Here is a 26,586-nt window from a genome sequence, read left to right on the forward strand (position 1 = left end):
AAAATCTTAACATTCCAATTTCTCTTTTTTCCTGGAACTTCCGCCTCTTTCCATTTGGCTGCAGATAATAATCTTGTAGCCATTATAAGACAAATTCAAAAATATCCTTTTAACATTATACCGTAAATAGCCATGCCACCCATTTATACTGTCAGAGCCATCCAAATCCAATAATCATATTTGAACAAGTCTTTTAGCCATGATCTAATATTTCCTTCTGCATTTGAAATAGGTCAGTTAAAAACAGGAACAGAGTCTCTTTATTCTCTCTCAACTCTTCTGACAAGTTACACACACCAAGATAATTTTCTCTGACCTGCATCTTCATCATGGCTAACTCCTTAATTTTAATCTGTTTTACTTGTGTTGCTTCAATTTGTTTTTCTTGACCTTCCATCTCCTTCTTTGTTTCCTTGAATTCTTCCATAACTTTGTTAACTGGAATGTCCATTTCTTGTATGTCTGTTTTCATTATCACAGGCAGGTTACATTCTTGGTCTTCTATCTTCTTCTTTATATCTTATGTTGTTTGAAGACTAATTTGACCGAAGAATCCATTGCTTGCTTGTCTGTGTTGATCATCATTTGAACCTTAACATCCTTTATGTCTTCTGTAACCAGATCCAGCTTCTGATTAATGATTTGTGATGATTTATCCAGAGTAATCGCCATTGAAATCATTTGAGCCATTTGTATTGATATCTGTTCTAGATGTTTAGCTGTCACCTCAGACTGATTAACTAACATATCCTGCACTTTTTTCTCCATGGTTAAGTTCTGTAAAGTTTCCTTTAAATTTTAAAAGGCAGGGCTATGTAATAAACCAGAACAGGGACGAGTTCCAGATATTTACTTGAGTAGTTAAGCTGCAAAATTGTTGGTCATCTGGCAGGAGTCCTTTACATGTAATTGATGAAGGATATTTCATTGACCAGCTTGAGTAGTTTTTCAAATTGAAAAAATTAACATTTACCCTTAAAGTCGCTTTTTAAAGTTGACAATACCAACGAGTTTTACTGGACGCTCTAGGTCGGCTTAACCAGGAAGTATTCTGGAAGTTGCCTCGTCACGAACCTTCTATCGTCTCTTCTTGATGGTTGTTTCCTTCAGGAACAATTACAATGTAGCACGAGTGAGACGTTTTTCGGTCCTATAACTTACTTCCTGCTAATTTGGATGCCGAACAATGGAACGCAGAGTCTTCCGGTCTAAGATATCCTCTTTGTTGCAAAACATGGCTGGAGGACTCTTTTTACACTGGAAAAGTTCTCAAAGATATCTCCCTCCCCTTCCTTTAAGAGCGAATCGGATTGGCAAATCGTAAGTCAATCATTTAGGCTCGTTGTTTTGGTTTAAGCTGATCAGTTTGATAAGGCTCCTGCCGCTTTATTTGATGAGTCTCATACAGCAGAGTCATCCGTTTCAATTAAGGAAGGAACAGGGTTTCCAGGAATGTCTTCTTCAACCCCCCTGTTATTCGATAACGCCAGTGATGAACGAAAGAGTCTTATCTACTCACTTGGGCGTCTTGGGGTGAGGTTCTTATCTTAATGTAGTCCTTATGATGGTTATAAGGTGGTGGAGGGTAGAGTCTAAATGCCGAAGTTGCGCTCTGGCGAGTCCAATCCCTTCGTGCCCGCGGGATCAACATCTAAATCTCCGGGGGACTTATTGAAGCTCCCTCGGAGTATTTAGCAGATCAAACCGCATAGATGGCTGCAGGGAATTCCTGCTTCCCAGCCCACTTGCAAGGGCTGGGTTGGGGTGCAGTAAAACACCCCAAAAGAAATGCAAACTTGGATTCCCCCTAGGAGCCCCTGGGAGAACGAAGCACTCAGCCCAGCGTCACCACCGGAAGTCCGCCTAGCAGAGTCACATTCTGACCACACGGAGCAGCAAACCAAACTGCTATCAGAATTCCACTGTTCATCTGTTTATATATCTTTTGTAGAAGGAAGATGTGTGAGTCTATGCTTCAACATTAAACAAAAAGCAATAAAAAATGACACTCATTTGTACATCAGATTTTCTCTGCATGTCACACGCTGGAGAGCCAGCGTGGTATAGTGGTTAAGAGCAGTGGTTTGGAGTGGTGGAATCTGATCTGGAGAACCAGGTTTGATTCCCCACTCCTCCACATGAGCGGCGAAGGCTAATCTGGTGAGCTGGATTTGTTTCCCCACTCCTACACATGAAGCCAGCTGGGTGACCTTGGGCAAGTCACACACTCTCAGCTCCACCCACCTCGCAGGGTGTCTGTTGTAGGGAGGGGAAGGGAAGGTGATTGTAAGCCAGTTTGAGTCTCCCGTAAGTGGTAGGCCATTTATGCATGGGGTTTTTTGCCTTGGATTTGCTGCTCTCTAGATGCACATTTTCCCCATCAAAATTCTCAAAGCTTTGCATGGGGCTTATTGTTGAGTTTGGAGAATTAGGATGGGGGAAAATGTGCAGCTAGAGAGCAACAAACCCAAGGCAAATCCTCCCATGCATAAAAGAATGTAGAGAAAGTCGGCATATAAAAACCAACTCTTCTTCATCCTCACCATCTGTGCTTCAGCTATGTTCTCACGTGATGCTTTCGCTGTTTTTCAGTTCCTGTACTTGTAACTGTAAAACCTACATTGGCTAGGGTGTGCATTTGATTTAACACATGTTAGCAGCATTCATAACTGGTGATAAACTATCATTTTTAGCATCCAGTTGAGGGAATGAATCTGCTCACTGGCCTTGATGACACCCAACCATTGAGAATCAAGCCTTTTCTTATCTGTATAGCCTCATATTAGGTTTCTGTTTTGTGACCATACTAGATTTCTTAGAATTGGAGGAATGGGATGAAATTATGGAAACCAGCTATTAAATATATAGATTGTTAGCTCCTGCATTATTTCCAACTACCAGGTGTCAGGAACTAAATAATCATACCATAGGTCTCATGAGATGCCTTAATTTTTTTGCTACAAATACCTTGTCCCTTAAGAAACTCTGGAGAAGTTACTTAGGCTGAATATATATGAGTGTGTGTTTTCAGCACTCAAAGACAACACCTTCAAGAGATGACTTGCATGTGTGAAACTGAAATCCCAGAGCAAAAACAATAGACAGAACTTTCATGTCAACTCACACAGGAAACTTGATTGATCAAGATGTTACTAATCCTAAAGAGCCTCCCAAAATACCAAGAAGATCAAACTCATCCTTACCCAAAACTACATCAGAAGATGATTCAGTAGTTTATCTGACAACTTGAGTTAAGATCATTGGGAAAGGTGAGCAGGATAAGCAAGTTCAAGTGACAAAGTAAAATGGGATTATTATTGTCTGACTCATTTTCTTAGCCTTTGGGGCACACTTCGTTCTAGTTCCAATTTTTCTCCCTATGCAATACGTTTAGAAATCCTATGAATCATTACAGCTTACAGTTTTTACACTGCTTTTATATAGTTCCATTACCCTAGCAAGCTCTGAATTTCCAGGCTTTTAAGATATTTCAACTACCAATCTCAAATATTCCCAATTTCCTAGTTGGCTCTCCTTTTGAAGGGTTTATCCAATGTGTTGAAACTCATTGTATTAGTAACACAATACTCCTGCAAGACCTCCAACGCATGATACACACTGCATACATTCTAGAGGCGAGTGAGAAGAGGAACTGTTTCTGCCTGCCTTCTAAAAAACCTTACAGGACAGTGTATTGCAGTTTTGAAAAAGACCTTGCTGGTTCAAGGGTGCTTCCACTTGGAGATTTTTCCTGGCATGGGCAGCATGAAGACCCCATAAGAACAACATAACATAAGAAGAGCCATGCTGAATCAGACCAAGGCCCATCAAGTCCAGCAGTCTGCTCACACAGGTGCCTCTAGGAAGCCCCCAAACAAGACGACTGCAGCAGCATTGTCCTGCCTGTGTTCCACAGCACCTAATATAATAGGCATGCCCCTCTGATACTAGAGAGAATAGGTGTGCATCATGACTAGTATTCATTTTGACTAGTAGCCATGGGTAGCCCTATCCTCCACAAACATGCCTATTCCCCTCTTAAAGCCTTCCAAGTTGGACCCTATACAGTAAAGGGAAGGATCCAGACAACATCATGCCCAGCCCAATGTGTGTGCATGGCTTGTCTGGTTTCTTCCTCCCCCCCCCCCCACTTTACTACAGAGAAAATATAAATCTAATTTCTCTGACGTAAAGGAGAAATTGCTGGGTGGCTGCAGAGGAAACCTGTAGCCACCCTGGAGAGGGAAGTAATCTCTGCAATACCTCCCCTTTTGAGGAGGTATTTAAAGGACCCCCTTACCCTGCAGAAGCATGCTGTAGCATTATGGCACACCGTGGTGGATCTACTATTAAACTAATGAAGCTTAAGCTTCAGGGCCCCTAATGCCGGGGGGGCCATGAGGCAACTTTTTTAATGAGTGCATTTTTTAACAAAATGGAGGTTTTTTTAAGTGTTTGTTATTAAAATAAAGCTATTTCAGTGATAGAATCATAATACAATGGGTTGAAGAACTTAATATTGACCTTAGAATATGCTCTTAATACCCATTTCATATGGCCTCAAAATGTCCCTGTAACTGGTCAAATTTCAAAAATTTCCCACAGTGCCCGAACTCCCTAGCTGTATGGGCTCGCTGAGCTCGCCATAATCTAATCATAGCCTACAGTTTGGCAACTGGATCCTCGAATCCTTCATTGGTGCACGGCTTAATAGTTCCATAGCTCAGGCCTTAGGCTAGAGCCAATCGGAACCATAAAAAGACATCTGAATTCTCAACTCAGGCTGCACTCGTGTGCATTTTAACACCAAAAATCAGATTTTCACCTCTTTATCCTAACGAGCCCCCTCTGTTGACCTTCTCCCTTGCTATTAGAGAATGAACCAATACATCTGCCATAGAACAACCCCAACCGAAGAAGATAACAATGGTTACCCAGGCTCGTTGCTGCTGGTGGGAAGGGGCTCACTGTTTGTCCCATTTTCAAGGACTCCATCCCACCACCCTGTTTGTCCTCATTTGGACCTTGAGGTCCTTGCAAGGGCAGCAAGGCCCTTTGGACCTTGTTGGATGTTGCCCTGTTGTTGATGGTTGCAAAGGGGCCCCCATAACAGTTCAAGCTTCAGGGTCCCAAAAATGTAGGTCCGCCACTGATGGCACAGCACAGTAGAGAAAAGGGAAATTAAGGGAAAGTGGGGGGTTCCAAGCCACGGGGGTCTTAGCAACAGGTGATAAGCCTGTCTTATCGTATCAATATTCAATCACAATAAAACAGTCGGAAGTTGATGATTCAAAGCAGTTTGTTTTTATTGGCCAATACACAAAAAGCCTGGTGAAAATTGCCTAAAGCGCAGAGCAATTTCCACACACATCAAAGGGTTGCAAGCTTGGATATAGACTTTGATAATGGGTGGTTACAGAGGCGTAATACACACGTAAGACCCAACTGCCCAATACTTGGGACCTCTAAATTAGAATAGCCTATAACAGCATTGAAGGCGTTGCAGAGAAAGTTATGATCTCATGTCCACTAATGAGCAAGAAGAGTTTTCAGTGTCAGGTGCGGCTATGTTTTGATCCTAAGCTACTGAAGTTCTTATCTTGGATTCTCACACTTGCCAAGGCTAACTAAGGGAGTGTTCCTAGCTGGCCCGAAGAGGGAAGGGGGGGCAGCTTATGAGAGCATACTAAGATCTTCTATAGCTTCTCTAATTAACTTCTAACAAGCAAAGCTGGGCCTCTTATACTCAAGGCCTTTAACATATGTGTGCTTGGTGTGACTTTATAATGGATGCCAACTCTTATATGCTGAGTCTGGCATATTCATAAGTGCAGATTATACTTTATTGATTACAAAGAATATATTTCAAATCAAAGAATCCATTTCTAATACATTTCCCATAGAATATAATGATTTCAGGCATTACACAGGAAAAAGGGAGAAGAGCTACAGATGGGTGCTGTGCCACCTGGGATGTGTTTTCTCACCCTTTGTAGATACAGCCTAGCATTCTGCCTCTAGCAATAACAAACCAGATGTGTGTATGTGTGTGATCTTACCGCCAAGTCACAGCTGACGTATGGCGACCCCGTAAGGTTTTCAAGGCAAGCGGCGTTCAGAGGTGGTTTGCCATTGCCTGCCTCTGTGTCATGACCCTGGTAGTCCGGATAACATTTGATACATTTTAACAAACTCAACTTTCCCTGTGTTTTGATATTCCTGTTAGTGGGTGAATGAGACTCAAATAAATCCAGATTCCAGGGCACTTTCACACATGCCAAATAATACACTTTCAATCCACTTTCAATGCACTTTAACTATCGTTTGCAAGTGGATTTTGCCATTTCACACAGTAAAATCCAGCTTCAAATTGCATGGAAAGTGGATTGAAAGTGCATTATTGAGAATGTGTGAGTTTAGTTTGCTAGAGACAACCCTACAAAAGATCCCTTACAAGGAGAGAAAAATTAGCTATGGTCAGTATTCTCATGAGAACTGAGCTGGAAATGTGGACTGGACTAGCCAAACTCTCGTTATATTTTAAAACAAGGTTTCAGTTGTCTTAAGAGGAGGAATGCAGCTGCTAGTGATGTCAGCATTCTTGGGGAGGACAATGAATATCAAAATTATATGCAAATAATAAAGGAAGGCATTAGAGAGAGCAGGTGGGCATAGCAGGTCTGCAAAACATTTGGTGTGAGCAGCAAGACACACCCACATAAGATGCAGCTACAAGTCAGAAGAAAATATCCTCAAAAATTAGCAGGAAGTACAAGATTCCAGTGACCGTGTTAGTTTGTTGCTGCCCCCCTTTTAAAAAGAGTCTTGTGGCAACATGAGTTTCAGTAAATCTATTAGTTTAAAGTGCCACAGCATCCTCGTCTGTTCAGGAGTCTTTAGGAAAGAGACTCATCCCACCAATGTGAGAACAGCACAAAGGGGGCAGCAGAAGAAAAAGCAACAGGAAGATAAAAGAGTAATGATGAATCAAGAAGGCAGATGTGAGACTAACATGATGGGTTGTTGTAACTTACTACAAGGATGAAGAGTATCAACTATTCATGGGAATAGGAGAAAAACATGGCATAGCCCTCAGTGCTCAGGGACCAACAGAAGCCTTTTTAAAAGAGAGAAAGAGAGATGCTTTAAAAAGAGTGTTGAATCATAACCTCCCTTTGGTTCCCAGAACAAAATCAGTTTGAGGGGGTGAGATGAGCAGCTCTATCATTAGATGACTGGAGAAAGCAACTGGGCGGGCAGCAAACAGCTTCTTGCACCACCTATCTGTCACCTCCACCTGGTAACAACAGCAGCTAATCCCCCCACAAATTTTATTTTAAAAAGTGCTTTTTTTACTTTCTTAAGTGTTGAGAAATTCACCGGTGGTAGATCTGGGGTACTGCTTAGCTGGTGGAATTAGTTTTTCTACATAGATAATGATCAGAGAAAGAGGGCATATGTGACTGGAGCAGGAACTGTGGGGAAGGTATGTTAGAGATGTCTGTGAAGAAAAAAAATATTATAACAATAGATGGCTTCTTTACCTGGAACAGCCTATACTATACATTGACCTGTGAACTGTGCCACAAAAGGGGGAACTAGGTTTTAGTGACTCATTGATTATGCTGATAAAATGAATGGGAGTAGCCAGAAAGAGAATGTGGGAGATAGGTATTGCAAAAGCCACATCCCAAGAGTTTTCCAGATGATTTCCATAGATGACACATTTTTCACATGCAGAGAATGTGGGAACCATGCCAGAAATGTAGCTGTGACAGTGTAGAGTAAGAATATGGGAAGGCAAAGGATCTACTGGTGGATTACTCTCCAATTTCTGGTGGGCCACCTAGTATCTGCTGGGATCCTTTCAAATGTTGCTGATTGAGATGGTTCTGGATCTGAACCTGCAGGTGCTTACTTAGTATGCCTTAATTATTAAGATATGGGTATGCATAATTATTTTGAAATTTTAAAGGACAATCGTGGGCCATGGAATTCTTAACTTAAAGACCAGATGCTGGGATGTAGGTGGTTAGATCCTCCCAGAATTTAAAAAATGCTCATAGAATTCTGTGCCGGGGTGGGTGGCTGATTCAGATCAGGGCCACATAATAGGAGAGGGTTGACTTTCCCACTGGGTTTGCCAAATAAAATTAACCTCTCGGTGTTATTATTAGATCTCAAACTGAAAGCTGCCTGCTCTTTGGGGGCTAATAATACCATAGAGGAGTTGGTTTCAATGGGCAAAACCAAATGAAAGCAAGTATCTTCCTTGGGCAGCATGGGTCCAATCAAAACTGAACCCATATGCAGCTTCTGTTGCATTTTAATGCAGCTCTCCAGCATATCATCAAATTTAGGGGTGTCGGACTCATTTGTTATGAGGGCTGGATATGACATAAATGTCACTTGGTCAGGCTGGGCCATGCCTCGCCAATCCAGATTGGGAGTGGGGGGTTGGAAATGGTAGCCTTACCACCCCAGATCGAGACTGGGAGGGTGTGGCTGTCTCGGCTGTCTCCTGGTCCGGGTAAGCTCTCTCAAAGGGTTGGATCCGGCCCGTGGGCTGTATGTTTGACACCCATGATCTAGTTTGACCCTTCATGTTGTTTTTTAAAGTAGACCTCTCAAGCCTGAAATCAACCTGTGTCATTATCTACAGCACCAACAAGTCATTGTGGAGTATAAAAGTGCTACCAGAGCAACATACGGCTACATTTCAAGTCACTTTTGTCAGTTCAGTTCAGATACCTTTATTGGCATATCCAACTTTCATCCAAGTACAGTAAGGACATAACATAACTTATTAAAAGGAAGAGCGAATTGCCATCACACCAACAGAAAAATTAGCCACAATTTCTATGATTTTAGGGTCCTGGTTATTAAGAAGGGTGAGAACCTTTGAACAGTTAGAAAATCCCTCCAACTGAATCAGACTAGTATTTAAGAGTTTTAATCGTAATCTGTGATACAGAGGGCACCGAAGAAGAACATGTTGAATAGTTTCCATCTCTTCCATAGAGCAAGGACACAGTCTATCGGGAAGGGACTTTTGTCTCACATTGGCCCACTAGTAACCTTCACGTATGTCCTATAAAGCCATACTTCCTCCGCCACAAAATACGGGCTCTGGTTACCGATTTGCCTAAAAATGAGCCCGTATAAATGAGTAGACCTTGATAAACCAATGATCAGATTGGGTATAAAGCAGCTTCATGTGCTCACCCTCAGCGGCTGATGACTAGGTTATCGGGGGGGGGGGGGTGTTCTTAACTCAAAAGCTTAAAGGACCTTTCAGAGAACGCTTTCTTAGACTGTGCCTACGTCTTTCCTAGGTGGAAGGGAATATTAAGTACATGATGAATTAGTGGTATGCGTACGTAAGAGTGATAGTGGTGTGGTAATTGCCGTGTATGCATGTGTGAGATAACGAACTGAATACACTCAGGTCTTTTATGCATAGGGGTTTTACCCGGGGTTCGAGGCTCTCTTGACCCACACTTTTCTGTTCCGCATCCTAAAAATGCTCGGCATGTTGTTGTTTGCCCTGGAGAAAGTCCTGGGGTTTCCAGAGCACTGAAAACGCCCCTTGAAAACGCTGCTTTGTAATTGGCTGTGATGCTTACTGTGAGGAAAACGTCATCCCCCAAGGTCCCCTCTCCCGTGCTTTGGTTTATGCATGGAAATAGGGACGATATGACCTGGGCTGATCTCAGGGGAGATCGAAGAATTGCATTACAACAGGATCGGGAAGACCCGGACATTGTGGGGGCTGGGCATAAGGTCATCTCTAAGGGATGGAAAACTCATACATGTGTGTGTGTATGTGTGTGTAAAGTGCCGTCAAGTCACAGCCGACTTATGGCGACCCCTTTTGGGGTTTTCATGGCAAGAGACTAACAGAGGTGGTTTGCCATTGCCTTTCTCTGCACAGCAACCCTGGTATTCCTTGGTGGTCTGCCATCCAACTCCTAACCAGGGCTGACCCTGCTTAGCTTCTGAGATCTGATGAGATCAGGCTAGCCTGGGCCATCCAGGTCATGGCAAACTCATACATAACCCCAACAAAAAAACAAGTCGGACCAGCAGAGAAAGTAAGTCAAAGTGCCCACACATAAAAGACCTCAGTGTGCATATAAGTGGGGGGAAGTTCTAATGTTTTTGAGAAAGTGAGGGAAGATTAGTAAGTGTTTGTATGTGTATAAGGAAAAATCAAAAGTATTAATTTTAAAAACTGCATTTTTTTAATGGATTCCCACTTCGTTTTCTTTAGTTTTAAGGAACTATTAAAATGACCAAAATATGGTTGGATCCTATTTTTCATTCCTTCCAGTGAGACCCCTATGCTGTTCCCTCCCCATGTTGTACCTGAAGGGCTTGGATACCTGGGGGCATGCATTTAGGAGGCATTTATTCATTCATTCATTAGATTTGTACCCCACCCTTCCCAGCACAGCCAGGCTCAGGGCGGCTTCCAATACAATAAATACAATGCACAATGTATATTAACATCAAATATATATAACTGAAAACTTTAAAACTATAAACCTAGCCCAGAAGGCTAGAGTGGGGGAGGGGATGTCAGAAAATTTGCTCTTAACATTTCTCTGCATGTGCTTAAATAGGATCCAAACCATAGCATTCTTTAAGAAGCCCACTTCAGGTTGCCAGGTCCCTCTTCACCACCAGGAGGAGGCTTTTGGGGCAGAGCCTGAAGAGGGCAGGGTTTGGGGAGGGGAGGGACTTAAATGCCATAGAGTCCAATTGCCAAAGTGGCCATTTTCTCCAGGTGAACCGATCTTTCTCAGCTGGAGATCAGTTGTAATAGCAGGAGATCTCCAGCGATTACCTGGGGGTTTGGTAATCAAAATTTTCAACAAGAAATGCCAAAATGGGGGTTGTTAACAAAGCAAAATAGCACTACAGCCAGAAATCCATTGGTTGCTGGTAAATATTTATACCACAATCAGTGTTCATTCAATACACAATATCTAGAAGGACTCGCCGTTACCACAATAACAATTTCAACTCGCAGTTGAAGCAGCAAATACTTTGAATATCACCAGACTGTATATTCTAAAATGTCCTCAGATTCCAAAAAACAATGATGGGTTTCCGGTAAAGATCCCATTTTGCTCCAGCTTCATCAAATTTGGAACTCCTGAGATGATGAGAAAGCTTGAAATGTGCTCATTTTCAAGCAAAAGGTGTATACCTGGCTGACTCAGCCAGCCATCCGCTTCTATGTAGAAGGTATACACCTTATGCTTGAAAATGAGCACATTTCTAGCTTTCTCATTGTCTCAGAATTACCTGGGGGTTGGCAACCCTAAGCCCACTTATTTTAAGAACATGCCAAATATTTAGTCTCTAAATACTGTGGGTTTTTTTCAAAAAGGAGTTCTGTTTTGGGCTTCCCAGAAACTCTTGGCACTTTTTGGAATATCCTGGGTGATGTGCCTTAATTTTGGAACGTACATTACCCAAATTATAGCTCCAGTGTTTACAGAATCTTTCTTAACCACGTGTGGTATGTCATCCTTTAGATAATTAACAAGGCTTAATCACCTATTATCGGATGTTGAGCAGTGTGTTCCACTGAGCGTCATTACTGAGAATGATACATGAATCCTGATATTATGAAATAGAAATCTTGCATTTCACAACGGTGTACAAAATGTCTCTTTATGTTTAGCTTTCGGAAAATCTGAGACATTTTTGCAGGGTCATTAATCTAGCTTCAATTTTTAATTTTTTTTTTTTAGAATTTCAGATCTTATATTGGACCAGTGGTTCTACCCGGCAACAAAGCAATAGCGCTTTCCTTCTAGTGGCCAGTTATGGCATATTCCAGGTTTTGTAGTCCATTTCCATTTATTTACTAGTTCCTTTGGCCAAAGGTCTTGAGCTTAACCATGACAATAACAGGTTTTGTAATTAATGCCTGAGCATATCATCTGCTAAATGGCAACAATTAGTACAAACTGATAAATAGGTACTGTATTATTTAGATATTGCCGTTGCATGGCACACGATATTTCATTGAGATTTATTTCCCAATGATACTTTCAAAATGATATTTCACCACCAAGTATATTTCATCATTGTGTCCTTTTTAGAAACTCCAGCAGAAGCTACTGTGCATGCAAGGGCCCTTTTCAGAAGTTCAGTCTGTTGAGAAGCAAATGTTATACTGGTTGCTCATTTTGTTGTACACGATCTTGAAAATTTGCTCCAACATGAAGCCATATGTTCAGGCAGAAAAATCCAGGAACTGAATGGTTACAATAGGATCCAACAATATAATGCTCCTAACCAAAAATCCTCTCCTGATGCTTACTCTGTGTGCCCTGCGGTCAGAGATTAGGTGGCTGGGCCCTGGCCTTTTCTACCAGTGGTATCTCCCTCCCCATAGCTGCTCTTTGGCACCTGAGCACACATGAAGCTGCCTTATACTGAATCTGACCATCGGTCCATCAAGGTTAGATTTGTCGACTCAGACTGTCTACTCATTGTCTACCCAGACTGACAATGGCTCTCAAGGGTCTCAGGTATCACTTAATACCTGGCCCTTTTAACTGGAGATGCCAAGGATTGAACCTGGGACTTCCTCCATGCAACACAGATACTATACCACTGAGCCACAGCCCCTCCCACTTAGACAACACGGCTGTAGATACCAGGCGTAGGCTAGCCCGATCGTGGCAAATCGTGGCAGAATGAGCAGAGTTAGCCCTGGTGAGTATTTGAACGGGGGACCACCAAGGAATTCCAGGATCACTGTGCAGAGGAAGGCAACGGCAAACCACCTCTGTTAGTCTCTTGCGCTGAAAACCCTATAGGATTGCCATAAATCACCTGCGACTTGACGGCACTTTACACACACTTTAGCTTTGTGTGGGTGTGTGGCTCCCTCCCACTTCTTGTATATTTTTTAACCTTGCTTTTCATCTTAATTGATAGGATTTTAAACTCCCAAATGTATTTTAGATTTCAGGTTTGTAAAAAGATCCATCTTGTCCATTCGCAGCGCCAATCTCCAGATTTAACTATCCTCTGATCTGGCCAAGTTGAGAACTGGATATATTGGTGATGATGGCAACAACAATGATGATGATAATATTGAATCAAACCAAAGTTCTCCCCTCAAAGCCAGAGAGCCAGAAATGTGATAGATATAATCAGCTCTTTGGAAAGACAGACCTATCATTACAATTTTCTTGGATGGTACAATCTGTAAACCACTCTGGTGCCATCAAGTCGCAGCCGACTTACGGTGATGTGGAGGGTTTTCAAGGCAAGAGATGTTCAGAGGTGGTTAGCCATTGCCTGCTTCTGAGTAGCAACCAAGGATTTCCCATCCAATTACTAACCAGGGTTAACCCTGCTTAGCTTCCGAGATCAGGTTATCCATACATCTGCTGAAACACCACCACTCTCTGACTTTCTTCAGTTGTCAGACAGCCATGTGACAGAATAATAGATGGAGCCTAATGCTTCTGTTAATTTTTCAGTTTGGATTTGTTATCATGACAGCATTAAACAATGGGATGTGCCCAGTTTGAGTTTTAATTACTTAATAACTGAGTGCATATTCCTGGTAATGTAGTCCCCCTGAAGAGGCAGAGTAAAGAGTACAGAAGTTACTGCTGGTTGCAAAAATAGGTGTCAACACACCCTTAGGGATCAGGGCAGGGTGGAAATACTTCAGATACCTCTCCTTTCTTCCAGCCACACCATATACTCTCATGTTGGTTAGGGACTTATTTTAGGAGCTTCTCTGATTATTCTAATGATGAAGCATCAGCTTAGAGGCCAAATTCCATTAAAGTATGGTTTAGGATGCCATCATACATGAGTGAAAACGAATGAAATTCAGTATGGATCAACCAGGAAGTAACCCAAGACAAATGTTGATGGAATTATTAACATAAACAGTCAAAGCCTGGTGGGACAACTACTGGTTTCTTTGGTTGAAGCAAAGTAAAGTTATTTTCTAGCAGAACAAGAATAAAGGTACAGTTATTGATTACAGCAAAAGTGAATATTTTCTATCGGAACAAGATACTTTATTTAATCAATTAGAGAAATTGTTGCGGCAATTATGATGTAATTCCTTTTTATGTTGAAACACTATTACTATTTTCTACAAATGTACTTTATCCGCAGACAGGCCCCTATCCTTTCCCTTCCCCCCCTTTTATATCCCCCCTCTTTTGAAATGAATAAAATATTTTTTTTAAAAACACCTGGTGGTACATACAGCAGTATGTTTGACCAAATTTCAACACATGGTTTTCCCATGGTTTCAATGAAGATGCCCTGTTCCAAAAGGTTCAACAAGCAGGATTTCTGGGGAGGGGGGGTCTCATTTTCCCCTCCCCCATTATTTGCTCTTTCCCTTCCCTGAAAGCCCCCATTGCATCTCCCCTTCTTCTGCTTTCTTCCTACTCACCAGCCAACACATCTTTATCTACCCCCCCCCCCGCATCTACACCACACTGGCTATTGTGGGATGGCTGCTACTGAATAGCAGCATGCAGTCAGACTGGGTGAATCATGCAAGTTGCCCTGAAGACTGCTCCCTCAATGGCCAAAACAGCCCTGGAAAGGGGCACTCTGTCTGCTTTTGACTGGTAGAAACCAAAGCTTCTTGAAGACTGGCAATAGGGGTGTGGTTACCTAGCAACAGCCACTGAGGGCATTCATTTCTTAAAGCTACAGGTGCTGCTTCTATTATTTTAGAGGGTGTTCCATTTTTTTGAGGTTTCAGGTTTTTCTGCAAATCTGGGGTTTTTCTCAGCTTCCTAGCAAGAGCTGTCTTGTCTGTCCATGCCCCCAATCTCTGAATTTCAGTATCCACAAATTCGGCCATGTTGAGAATTAAACATATTGATCATAGCTCTGTAACATTCTGCATGCTTCTCTTGCAGGACGTTCTATGGTGCTGCAGAGTTAAATTATTTGGTACTATAAAAGCCTGTGTAATAGAGTTTTCTAACAGTGTAGCACTTTATTGATAATATTGATAATACTCGTTCTGTGAAGTTCTACAGAACTTTGGCATCTGTTCGGTGGTACACAGCCCGTGGTTGTGTTCGGTAATTGACACAATGAACGGTATCTTGACTGGCAACCATTTGCTGAAATGACAATAACTTGAATAAATATAAGTATATGTATAGACTATATCAGTGATGGCGGACCTTTTAGAGACCGAGTGCCCAAACTGCAACCCAAAACCCACTTATTTATCGCAAAGTGCCAACACAGCAATTTAACCCGAGTATGGTTGCTAACTCCAGGCTGGGAAATTCCTGGAGATCTGGGGGACAGAGGAGTTTGGGGAGGGAACCGATCTGTGTAGAGCGATGGTCAGTTGTAATCCCGGGAGATTCCCTGGCCCCAACTGGAGGTTGGCAATCGTGTGTGTGTGTGTGTTAAGTGCCTATGAATCAAAGTCCTCCAAAAAGTCCTATCTTTGGCAATCGTACCAGGGGAGGAATCCCTGCGATGGCGGGAAAGCAAGGCGACGTCGCCGTGTTACATCAGGATCGCCCACTTACTGCAGCCTCGGGGAAGCTGGCCAGGCCGCGCAAGCAGCAGCAGCTCTGGGTGAGAAGCGAGGGCAGACGTTGCCCTGGCAGGACTCCTCCTCCGAGGGCAGGGCCGGGGCCGGCGCAGGCAGCCCTAGCGAGCTCCACTCTCGCCGCCGCTCACACCATGCGGGACAGACGCTGGCAGCGCAAAGCAGGAGCGGCGTGGGGGCTCTCGCTCGAGGAGAGCCCGGACACGCCGCCAGCCATCCCAACCGGTCCTGGCGCCCGGGGGACGGCCGCAGCACCGAGGGGGAGAAAGAGGGAAGCTCGCAGGCACCCCGGGGACAGTGAGAGGACCCAGGGAGCTCAACTTTCTCCCCCCCCCTCCCCTCGTGGCTGCCAAAAGAAGGAGAGAGGATGCCCGGTGCAAGAGCTGGGGCTGCAGGCAGGGGTCGCCACCATGAGGCAGCTCGAGGGATCCCTCCCGCTGCCTGTCCTGCTGCTGCTTTTCTGTGCTGGGGCGAAGGCGCGCATGCCCACAGAGAGGGCTCTGAGTGCCCCCTCTGGCACGCGTGCCATAGGTTCGCCACCACTGGACTATATGTATAGATGATATGTATAGATGATATTAGGAGCCCCGTGGCACAGAGTGGTAAGCTGCAGTACTGCAGTCCAAGCTCTACTCACAACCTGAGTTCGATCCCGACGGAAGTCGGTTTCAGGTAACCGGCTCAAGGTTGACTCAGCCGTCCATCCTTCCGAGGTCGGTGAAATGAGTTCCCAGCTTGCTGGGGGTAAAGGGAAGATGACTGGGGAAGGCACTGGCAAACCACCCCATAAACACAGTCTGCCTAGTAAACATCAGGGTGTGACATCACCCCATGGGTCAGGAATGACTAGGTTGCCAGGTCTCTCTTCGCCACCGGCGGGAGATTTTTGGGGCGGAGCCTGAGGAGGGCGGGGTTTGGGGAGGGGAGGGACTTCAATGCCATAGAGTCCAATTGCCAAAGCAGCCATTTCCTCCAGGTGAACCAATCTCTATCGGCTGGGGATCAGTTGTAATAGCAGGAGATCTCCAGCTTGTACCTGGCAGTTGGAAACATCAATAAGACTTTTTATAATTCAGTCAGGTGACATTTCCTTTTAACAATACATGCCAGTTTTTGTTGCACTGTAAAATATATGGCATTTCTGTTAATATCTTCAGTTTCCTTCACCATGGCTCCCAAGTTGAGGTTTTCATAATGGGTATATTTATTAAACTTAAAGAAATGAATTTATTAATTAAACATAGAGTTGTGATGGTTATACAACTGTTTGGATCATTTGTTAGCCTCATTCTCTGTAAAACTAAGCCTGGGGCAGTTTACAGAAAGAGAGTCTGTTACTCAGATAAATAAATGAAAAATCTTTTGATCAATTAAACTAGAATTTAATATAGCGTAATGAAATGGAATTAATTAGAGCTGTTAACATGTTTGGAATTTGTTTTTACTATAGCAAAGAACAGAAAAGAAGACACTACAGGTGACATCAGCCCTGACCTGGATGGGCCAGGCTAGCCTGATCTGGTCAGATCTCAGAAGCTAAGCAGGGTTGAGAAGGTAGAAAAGAGTGAACAAGAGATGTTTAAAGTGATGATATTAGCGGCTCACGCAGTTATAGCTTTTGGATGGAAAGATAAAACAAAGTGGATTATGGACAGGTGGAATAATTATGTGTTCGAATATGTGCAAATAGATGTATTGGGATACTTAAAACAACAGACGATGGGAGAAACAGAAGAAATGGAACTGAAGACTAAGTGGAACCCATACATTAATTGGGTGAAAAGAGGAGAAGCCAACGAAGAGACTTTAGTAAAACTAAAAAGGCTATGCTCATGGCTGAAAATATGATATTATGGATTGGTCCGTGGCGGGGGGGGGGGGAAGGGGGAAATTTGTATTGGAAGAAGGAAAGTGTAAAGTGTAATTATAAAGGTATGGAGATGTAATATAATGCAATAAATGCAATGCAAAAATATATTTTTAGAATATATATTTATAATGCAATAATTTATAATGCAAATATATATATTTATAATGCAATAAAAATATATATTTTTTAAAAAGAAGCTAAGCAGGGTCAGCCCTGGTGAGTCTTTGGATGGGAGACCACCCAGGAAGACCAGGGTTGCTGTGCAGAGGAAGGCACTGGCAAACCACCCCTGTGAGTCTCTTGCCATGAAAACCCCCAAAGGGGTCGCCAGAAGTCGGCTGCGACTTGAAGGCACTTTGCACACACATGACCTTCCATAGCTCAGGGCTTCCTCAAACCCAAACCCGGCCCTGCCGGCACCTGCAGGGTTAACCCGCTTCCCTCCCCCGCCCCTCGGATCACATGGCACCCAGCTGCAATTTGAGACGGTCAGCTGACCTAGCAGTCACAGGACTGGATTGCTCAGTCATCCCCCCCCCCTCTTAATACCCGAGGGCGCGAGGCTGCATCCACACGCGAGCCGGGGTTTGCAGAGGCAGCAGGACCCGCAGCAGCCTCCGCGCACAACCGAGCCGCCGCCGCCGCCCCGCACAGCCCGCCGCCATGGGGCTCCGCGCTTTGCTGCTGCTGGCCTCCCTCCTGGCCGTCGGCTCGCCGCTGATCAGGTGAGGGTCGGGTTCGGGGCTGACCCCGGGGGGGTTTGGAGAAGCCTGCCCCCCAAGGGCTTGGGGGGGGGAGAGAGAGAGAGGATTGCAATGCAAAAGGCCGCCGGCCTTGTGCTCCCAAGAGTGGCCTTGTTGCAATGCATTGCAATTTGATACATTTTTATTTTGTTGCAATGCATTGCAAAGCGACGACGGATTCCCCCCCCCCTCCTCTTTGGGATCCCCGCAGCCATTGGGGAGGGCGTGGCGGGAGAGCATCGGCCAGGCGCTGGTCGGTTCGGCGGGCCTGTTCCGGGGATGGTGTTTTTTCGCCTTCTTCTTGCAAGTGGAGGGGCCGTGGCTCAGTGGTAGAGCGTCTGCTTGGCATGCAGAAGGTCCCAGGTTCAATCCCCGGCATTTCCAGTTAAAGGGACTAGGCAGGTAGATGATGGTTCAATGGTAGGCATGCAGAAGGTCCCAGGTTCTATCCCTGGCATCTCCAGTTAAAGGGACTAGGCAGGTAGATGATGGTTCAATGGTAGGCATGCAGAAGGTCCCAGGTTCAATCCCCGGCATCTCCAGTTAAAGGGACTAGGCAGGTAGATGATGGTTCAATGGTAGGCATGCAGAAGGTCCCAGGTTCTATCCCTGGCATCTCCAGTTAAAGGGACTAGGCAGGTAGATGATGGGAAAGACCCCTGCCTGAGACCCTGGAGAGGGGCCGTGGCTCAGTGGTAGAGCGTCTGCTTGGCATGCGGAAGGTCCCAGGCTCAACCCCTGGGATTTTTAGGGTTGGGGGGGAATTTGGACCACTATTCAGCAAAGTGTGATGTCCTGTAGATTATGTCCAATCTGTAAAATTGTAATTTGTTTTTAGTTAGACTATCTTGGGAAGGGGGGAATTATATTCTGAACAATGGTGAAAGGGGAGAATGGACTAAAAAAAGGTTGAGAACCGCTGGAGTAGACAATACTGACTTTGATGGACCAAGGATCTGATTCAGTAGAAAGCCTCCTGTGGGGAGGGGCCGTGGCTCAGTGGTAGAGCCTCTGCTTGGCACGCAGAAAGTCCCAGGTTCAGTCCCCCGGCATCTCCAGTTAAAGGGACTAGGCAGGTAGGTGATGTGAAACACCTCTGCCTGAAACCCTGGAGAGCCACCGGTCCGAGTAGACAATACTGGCTTTGATGGACCGGTGGGGTCTGATTCAGAAGAAGGCAGCTTCATGTGTTCGCCATTGTTGATGAGCGTGACTATGAGGTCATGGAAGATTTGGGGAGAGCTCAGCGTTCTCGGATCAGCTCTCTCCGGTGGGGTTGGTTTGTGGAAGCACAAAGCCCCTTTCAGTTAAGAGGAGCTGGGTGTTGAGTGTTGTGACGTCGGGGGAAGGGTTCCCCCAAAACAGCCAGTTTTTCTCTGGGTGGGTCTTCTCCGTGTTGACCTGGCTTTCTCTTGGAACTCTGCACCTTTGCCTCGGGAGATGAGTCAGACATCCCTTGTCCTAAGCATGTTAAATGTTATTGGCTACAAGCTTCCTCGCAGGTGTTCTAGGATTGCAGCCAAATTCAGACAAGATAATGTTCTCAGCTGCTTTATTTTAGAAGCAGGGATGTATGTAGTTGTCAGTTTGATAGTCACAGAGCCATAGATCTGGCACATGCTTTCCCCCTCTTCTTTGCAATATGTTGGGGCCCAGTTTTGGTTGGGGCCCTTGATGTTCTTACCATACAGCAGCTTTGAGTAGTCTTGCAAGTAATTTGTAGAGCTGAGCCGGGGCAACGGGTTATTGCCACAGAAAAGAACCGAAAGAATTTCAAGAGGCGGTTAGGAAATGTATGCTTTGACTTGTAAAGATAGCATTGAGAAATCTGATTTTCTCCCCCGTCCATTTTGAAGTAGACACCTGTGTGGTGTAGAATGGCCAAGAAAGTTTTTTTTACCCATATTTGTTGGAAAACCGCAAGAGTAAAGTGGCAAACACTAGATGGATGAGCGTTCACACTCGCGCAACCTGTGGTCTTTTCTTACAAGATAAACATCTTCCAGTGAAACTCACGGCTAACTTCCCCCCTCTTTTGCACGTATATGCACATTGGTGCATGTGCCTCATACACATCCCTGCACATGAGACATCACCTTTCGGAAGAGATGACATTAGTTTAAAAAAAAAAAAAAAAGCCATCACACTTGCATAGTGAGCAAACAAGTTTGCTGATGTTCTGACACGTAGAAAGTGTCTCCTACATGGGTGGCGGTGTTGTATAATTCAGACGCCCTACTTGTTTTTACTATCTAAATACAGGAGATACAACCACAGTTGTTTAAAAAATAAAAAGCCCCTTGCAAGAACATTAGCTGTACCCGGAGGACCTCCCCCACCCCCCCCCAAATGGTAATGGTTTTACTAAATTTATTTGAAAAAAAGGCACACGGAGAGCCAAATCTGAAATATTCCATAATTGCTTCTATGCTGGAATCCACAAATGTGGTCACCAGTGTAAATCATACATTTCTTTCTACCAACCAACAAGAAATGAGAAGGCTCTTCCAACTCCCAAGACTTCCAGCTTTGCAGAAAACTCAGCATGGCATCCCCTGCCTTGTGCTGGTTGAGCGGGACCATCCCGGCCCCTTTCCCAGGCATAAGGAGCTGTCAAGATCAGGAGTCAGTCCCTCTCACTTTTTGTGGGGCTGTGGGGACATTTATAAGCTGTGAGGGAGAGTAGTTGCTGGTTGGTTGTCCCAAGAAGTGAAAAACTGACCCCCTTTACCGTGTTGAGGGCTTGAGGCAGAAGTGGTGACAATATACAATCGCCGGCTGCCAGGGCCAGCCAAAATACATGGACTCCTGTTTTCCATCGATACTGCTGACTAAGGAAGCCTTAAACTTTGAAGTGATGCTGGATTACTAGCTTCTCAAGAGTATGAAAGCTAACAAGACCAGTTTACCAGCTGTTTTAGACTTGATTCTCTGTTGTTAACTAACGTGGGTTGAACTGCACCTTTCATTAGAATTGTGCTGCCGTCTCTTTACTGTTATCGTGAGCGTCTCCTAACCAAACCGTGAAACTTGCTGTTTCCTCTGAGATCCCTGTGACTTCCTGTGGTGATTTTGGTGGGTGCTGCTGTTCAAAAGCCAGACTACGTAAGAAAAGTCACATGCACCCCCCCCCCGGGTAGGGGTTAACTGGGGCAGATGTTGCCGCTGAGTTCAGATCCCTGCTTAACCATAAACCTGACTGGTAGCTTTGTCACCACCTTGTTTTGAAGGGTGAACACTAGGGTCCCAAAGTGTTGTGACTGTTACTATGGGTTGAGTATCCAGACTGATCCCAAAACCGGAGCTTTTGAGCTGGCGTGCAGGCATTACTCCCAGGCCTTCAGCAGTGCCCCTGATGGTTCAGTGTACACAAAGTTACTTAAAATATTGTTTAAAATTACATTCAAGTGATGTGTGTAAAGTATAAATAAAACATAAATGATTTTCATGTTTCGACGTGGGTTCCATCCCCAAGATATCTCATTAAGTATATGCAAAAATTCTAAAATACTCCAAAATACGGAAAGATCCGAAATACAGGTCACTTCTGGGAGAGCCAGCGTGGTGTAGTGGTTAAGAGCAGTGGTTTGGAGCGGTGGAGTCTGATCTGGAGAATTGGGTTTGATACCCCACTCCTCCACGTGACTGGCGGAGGCTAATCTGGTGAACTGGATTTGTTTCCCCACTCCTACACACGAAGCCAACTCTTCTTCTTCTGGCCCCATGCAGCCTGGATAAGGGATACTCAGCCTGCACTGCTGTATTGGTTACATTGAATTTGACTGTGGACTGGAGAAAAAGGACTTAAGCGTAGAATGGGAATGGTAGGAGGGCTTGTGTTCTGTAGACTGGTGCTAGTTTTATACCTTGGACATTTGGCTTGTGATGTTTACCCTCTATTACCCTAAGAGTGCTTTCAGCGTGCTTCCTTTAAATGCAAATCTAACTTAAGAGCATTTGATATTTACAGATGAGAAGTGTCACTTAAGAGTATTGTAATTAAATGTTAGACAGTACATTTCCAGCGGTTTGCCTTGCAGCAAGCATAACTTAATAAAAAAAACAAAAGAAACTTCTAAAACTTGATCCACTAGGGAGGTTCCTATTCTATAGTGCCAAATTCCTTGCAGGAGTAAATTAACAAGGATCCATTACCAGCACAGCAGCCAAACCAGTAAACACCAGTGAAGAATGTGATACCCATAGAACCTGTTATGTGTCTGTCCTCCAAAAGGAAAAGATGCTGCCTTTGCTGCGCACTGAAGCGTCTCACTAGACAGTGCTGATAATGAAACTGTTCCTTTGGTGTTTAGCTTGTATCTTGACTTTGGTTAGCCCCAGATGAAAGAACAGTTTCATTATCGATTTTCTCTGGTTAGACCTCACCTACAGTATTGGGTTCAGTTTTGGGCACCACAATTTAAGAAAGATGTAGATAAGCTGGAACGTGTCCAGAGGAGGGCAACAAAGATGGTGAGGGGTCTGGAGACCAACTCCTATGAGGAAAGGTTGAAGGAGCTGGGTATGTTTAGCCTGAAGAGGAGAAGACTGAGAGGGGATATGATAACCATCTTCTAGTACTTGAAGGGCTGTCATATAGACGACAGTGCCGAGTTGTTTTCTGTTGCCCCAGAATGGGCTAAAATTAGATCAGAAGAGTTTCCATCTTGACATTAGGAAGAATTTTCTAACAGAGCAGTTCCTCAGTGGAACCGGCTTCCTCGGAAGGTGGTAAGCGCTCCTTCCCTGGAGGTTTTTAAGAAGGACTAGATGGCCATCTGTCAGCAATGCTGATTCTATAACCTTAGGCAGATCATGAGATGGAGGGCACCTTGGCCATCTTCTAGACATGAAGTATGGGTCACTGGGGGTGTGTGGCGGGGGAGGTAGTTCAAATTTTCCTGCATTGTGCAGGGGGTTGGGGATTGGACTAGATGACCCTGGTGGTCCCTTCCAACTCTGATTCTGTGATAGCCTCAGAGGAAAGGACAGTTTCATTATCAGCACTGCCTAGTTCTAGTTCCAAGAGCAATTTTGTGTGTGTGTGAGAAAGTCAAAAGGTCTACCTGCTCCAGCTAATACGTGTATCTTTTAAAATCAGAATCCCATTGAAGAAGTTCCCTTCAATGCGCAGCATCTATAATGAATATGGGACCGATATCCAAGACCTGATTGAGATGGGGGAAGTGCTGAAGTACAAATATGGGGGTCCAGATGCGACTGATCCTACCCCAGAAGCTTTGAAGAACTACATGGATGTAAGTAAAACGCCTGATCTTTCTTCCTTTAATGGCTGTGTAAAGGAGCACTTTCCCCTCTTCTAACACTAATGTTTTTGCATTGTGGCAGAGCCCTGGTTACTCCGTGTTCCTGCAAGAAACCAGGCCAGTAGGAAAAGAGTGTGTGTTATATTTGTACACAGTTTTCAAACAACACATTCTATAATCTTCAAACATCCAGTGCCTGGTGTTTCGGTGATGAAATGGCTCGTTCTCAGCTTTGTTCTTTGGCAGGCTCAAGATGTGGGCAATTTTATTTTACTGCCAACCCATCCACACCCAGTGAAGCGCTTCACTCCTTGGGATGTGGCCTGTTTCCAGAGGAATCCATGTGTATGTGAGATAGGCTAACATCGATGGTGGCGATTGCTTTATGCAGTGGTAGCTACTGAAACAAATGGGGAGGTGTAGGAGGAGTATTAAGAAATTAGTGACGCTTGGAGTAGGTAAGGCACTAAGGATGAGTCCAGTGTTCCCATGGGCTTGACTTCTGAAATCATACCCATCCTAATCAAAGATGTGTACACTGGAGAAGAATCAGGGGCTGTAAACAAATTGTTTCTGAATGAATGTAGGAAGAACCCTGCTGGATCAGACCACTGGTCCACCTAGTCTAGCATGCTGTCTTACACAGTGGCCAACCAGTTCCTCTGAAGATCCAACAACAGGGCATATAGGCTGAGGCCTTCCTCTGATGTTGCCTCCTGGCACTGGGATTCAGAGGTTGACTGCCTCTGAACAAGGAGGTTCACATTAGTCATCATACCTAGTCGCTGCTGATAGACCTATCAGATCATAGAATCATAGAGTTGGAAGGGACCTCCAGGGCCATCTAGCCCAACCCCCTGAACAGTGCAGGAAATTCACAACTACCTCCCCCCACACCTCCCAGAGGCCTTTACTCCATGCCCAGAAGATGACAAAAAAACCTTCCCTCTAGGCCAATCTGGCCTAGAGGAAAATTGCTTCCTGATTCCAAAATGGTGACCAGCACTACCTTGGGCATGTAAGAAAGGGCCATGAGACCCAAACACTGACGCAACCCTTCCTGCCCTCCCTCTCGTGATCTGCCTAAGTTCACAGAATCAGCATTGCTGTCAAATGGCCATCTAGCCTCTGCTTAAAAACCTCCAAAGCAGGAGATCCCACCACCTCCCGAGGAAGCCTGTCCCACTGAGGAACTGCTCTAACTGTTAGAAAGTTCTTCCTAATGTCTAGATGGAAACTCTTCTGATTTAATTTCAACCCGTTGGTTCTGGTCTGACCTTCTGGGGCAACAGAAAACATCTCTGCACCATCCTCTATATGACGGCCCTTCAAGTACTTGAAGATGGTTATCATATCCCCTCTCAGTCACCTCCTCTCCAGGCTAAACATACCAAGCTCCTTCAGCCTTTCCTCATAGGACCTGGTCTCCAGACCCCTCACCATCTTCATTGCCCTCCTCTGGACACGTTCCAGCTTGTCTACATCCTTCTCAAATTGTGGTGCCCAAAACTGAACACAATACTCTAGATGAGGTGTAATCAGAGCTGAATAAAGCAATAACATCACTTCATGTGGACTGGATGCTATACTTCAGTTGAAGCAGCCCAAACTCGCATTTTCCTTTTTAGCTACTGCATCACACTGCCAACTCATGTTCAATAGATGATCTACTAAGACCCCTAGATCCTTTTTGCACATACTACTGCCAAGACAAGTCTCCCCCACCCTATAATTATGCATTTGATTTTTCCTACCTAAATGCAGAACTTTACCTTTATCTCGGTTGATAACCACAAAGAACTGGATTATGTATAAGGCTGGAAGCTCCTAATCTGGAGTTCTTGTCTTGGCCCTGCTACTGATTTGCTTGAATCCATCTTGAAAAGCCTCTCCTTTCTCTCCCTGACATATATCTCACGGCTCTGCTCAGCAAAGCCTGCAGTCTTCCTCCAGCCTGAGCAGCCTTCTTCCAGTTTTAGTGGCTTTTTCTTCACTTGTGTTGGAGGAAGATTTCCTTAGTCTGGAGGTAGGCCTAAAATGTTGTCAAGAAGAGCAGTAAAATACATGCCTGTCTCATTTATTTATTTAAAACATTTACCGTATTTTTCGCTCCATAGGATGCACCTGATCATAAGACGCACCTAGTTTTTAGAGGAGGAAAACAAGAAAAAATCTTGTTTTCCTCCTCTAAAAACTTGTCTTATGGAGTGAATGCCGGCTGGGCGTGTGTGCATCGGGATGGCGCGAGCCGGCGTTCCCCGCCCCCACAGCCAGCTGGGAGGCGGGCAGGGCACACAGAGCCGGCTGTGCACGTCGGGACGGCGCAAGCCGGCACACGTGCCCAGCCGGCTCTGTGCGGCCCCGCCCGCCTCCCAGCTGGCCGTCGGGGCGGGGAACGCTGGCTCGCGCCGTACCGACGCACACGCGCCCAGCCGGCATTCATTCCATAAGACACACAGACATTTCCCCTCACTTTTGAGGAGGAAAATGTGTCTTATGGAGCGAAAAATACGGTATTAGCCGCCTTTCTTTCTTACAGAGCTCAAGGCTGCTTACAACATAAAGTACATAAAATAAATATATAAAAACCAAAATTTAAAAACACAATTGAGGAATGTTAGTAAACTTAACCAAATTTAGTCCTAAATATAACCAACTTCAACTGCTTTCTAAAGATTCAAAATGAGGACACCATCCTTGGGGCTGCTACTGTAAAGGCCCCTCTCTCATGTACCCACCAAACGAGCTTCTTTGATGGGACAACCAGGGGGGGACTCTCTCTCCCTCTGTGATCTTAATTCTAGGGCAGGAATACATGAGGGAAGATGTCTTTCAGATGCCCAAGCCCCAAACCATGTGGGGCTTTAAAGGTCAAAACCAACATCTTGAATTGGGCTTGGAAGTGGGTCGGTAGCCAGTGTAATTGCTGTAATATCAGGGTAACATGGTTCCGATAACTGGTCCTGACCAGGAGTCTAGCAGTAGCGTTCTGCACTAGCTGCAGCCTCCAAACAGTCTTCAAGGGTAGCCCCAAGTGGAGCACTTAAGTAGTCTACTCTAGCTATAACTCAGGCATGGATCACTGTGGCTAGATATGACAATCAGGAACAGGCACAG

At 44.7% G+C, this 26,586-nt stretch overlaps 1 protein-coding gene across 1 annotated transcript in view; it reads left to right on the forward strand.

The window, feature by feature from the left end:
• Positions 1-18,122: 18,122 nt before the first annotated feature.
• Positions 18,123-26,586, forward strand: part of CTSD (cathepsin D) — a 42,074-nt gene continuing 33,610 nt past the window's right edge. Inside the window, exons 1-2 of the mRNA XM_056851959.1 lie at positions 18,123-18,184; positions 23,304-23,460. Coding sequence (XP_056707937.1) covers positions 18,123-18,184; positions 23,304-23,460 — 219 coding nt within the window. The remainder of the gene's footprint in view (positions 18,185-23,303; positions 23,461-26,586) is intronic.

This window comes from Euleptes europaea, chromosome 6 (genome assembly GCF_029931775.1).
Source record: "Euleptes europaea isolate rEulEur1 chromosome 6, rEulEur1.hap1, whole genome shotgun sequence".
Taxonomy (NCBI): domain Eukaryota; kingdom Metazoa; phylum Chordata; class Lepidosauria; order Squamata; family Sphaerodactylidae; genus Euleptes; species Euleptes europaea.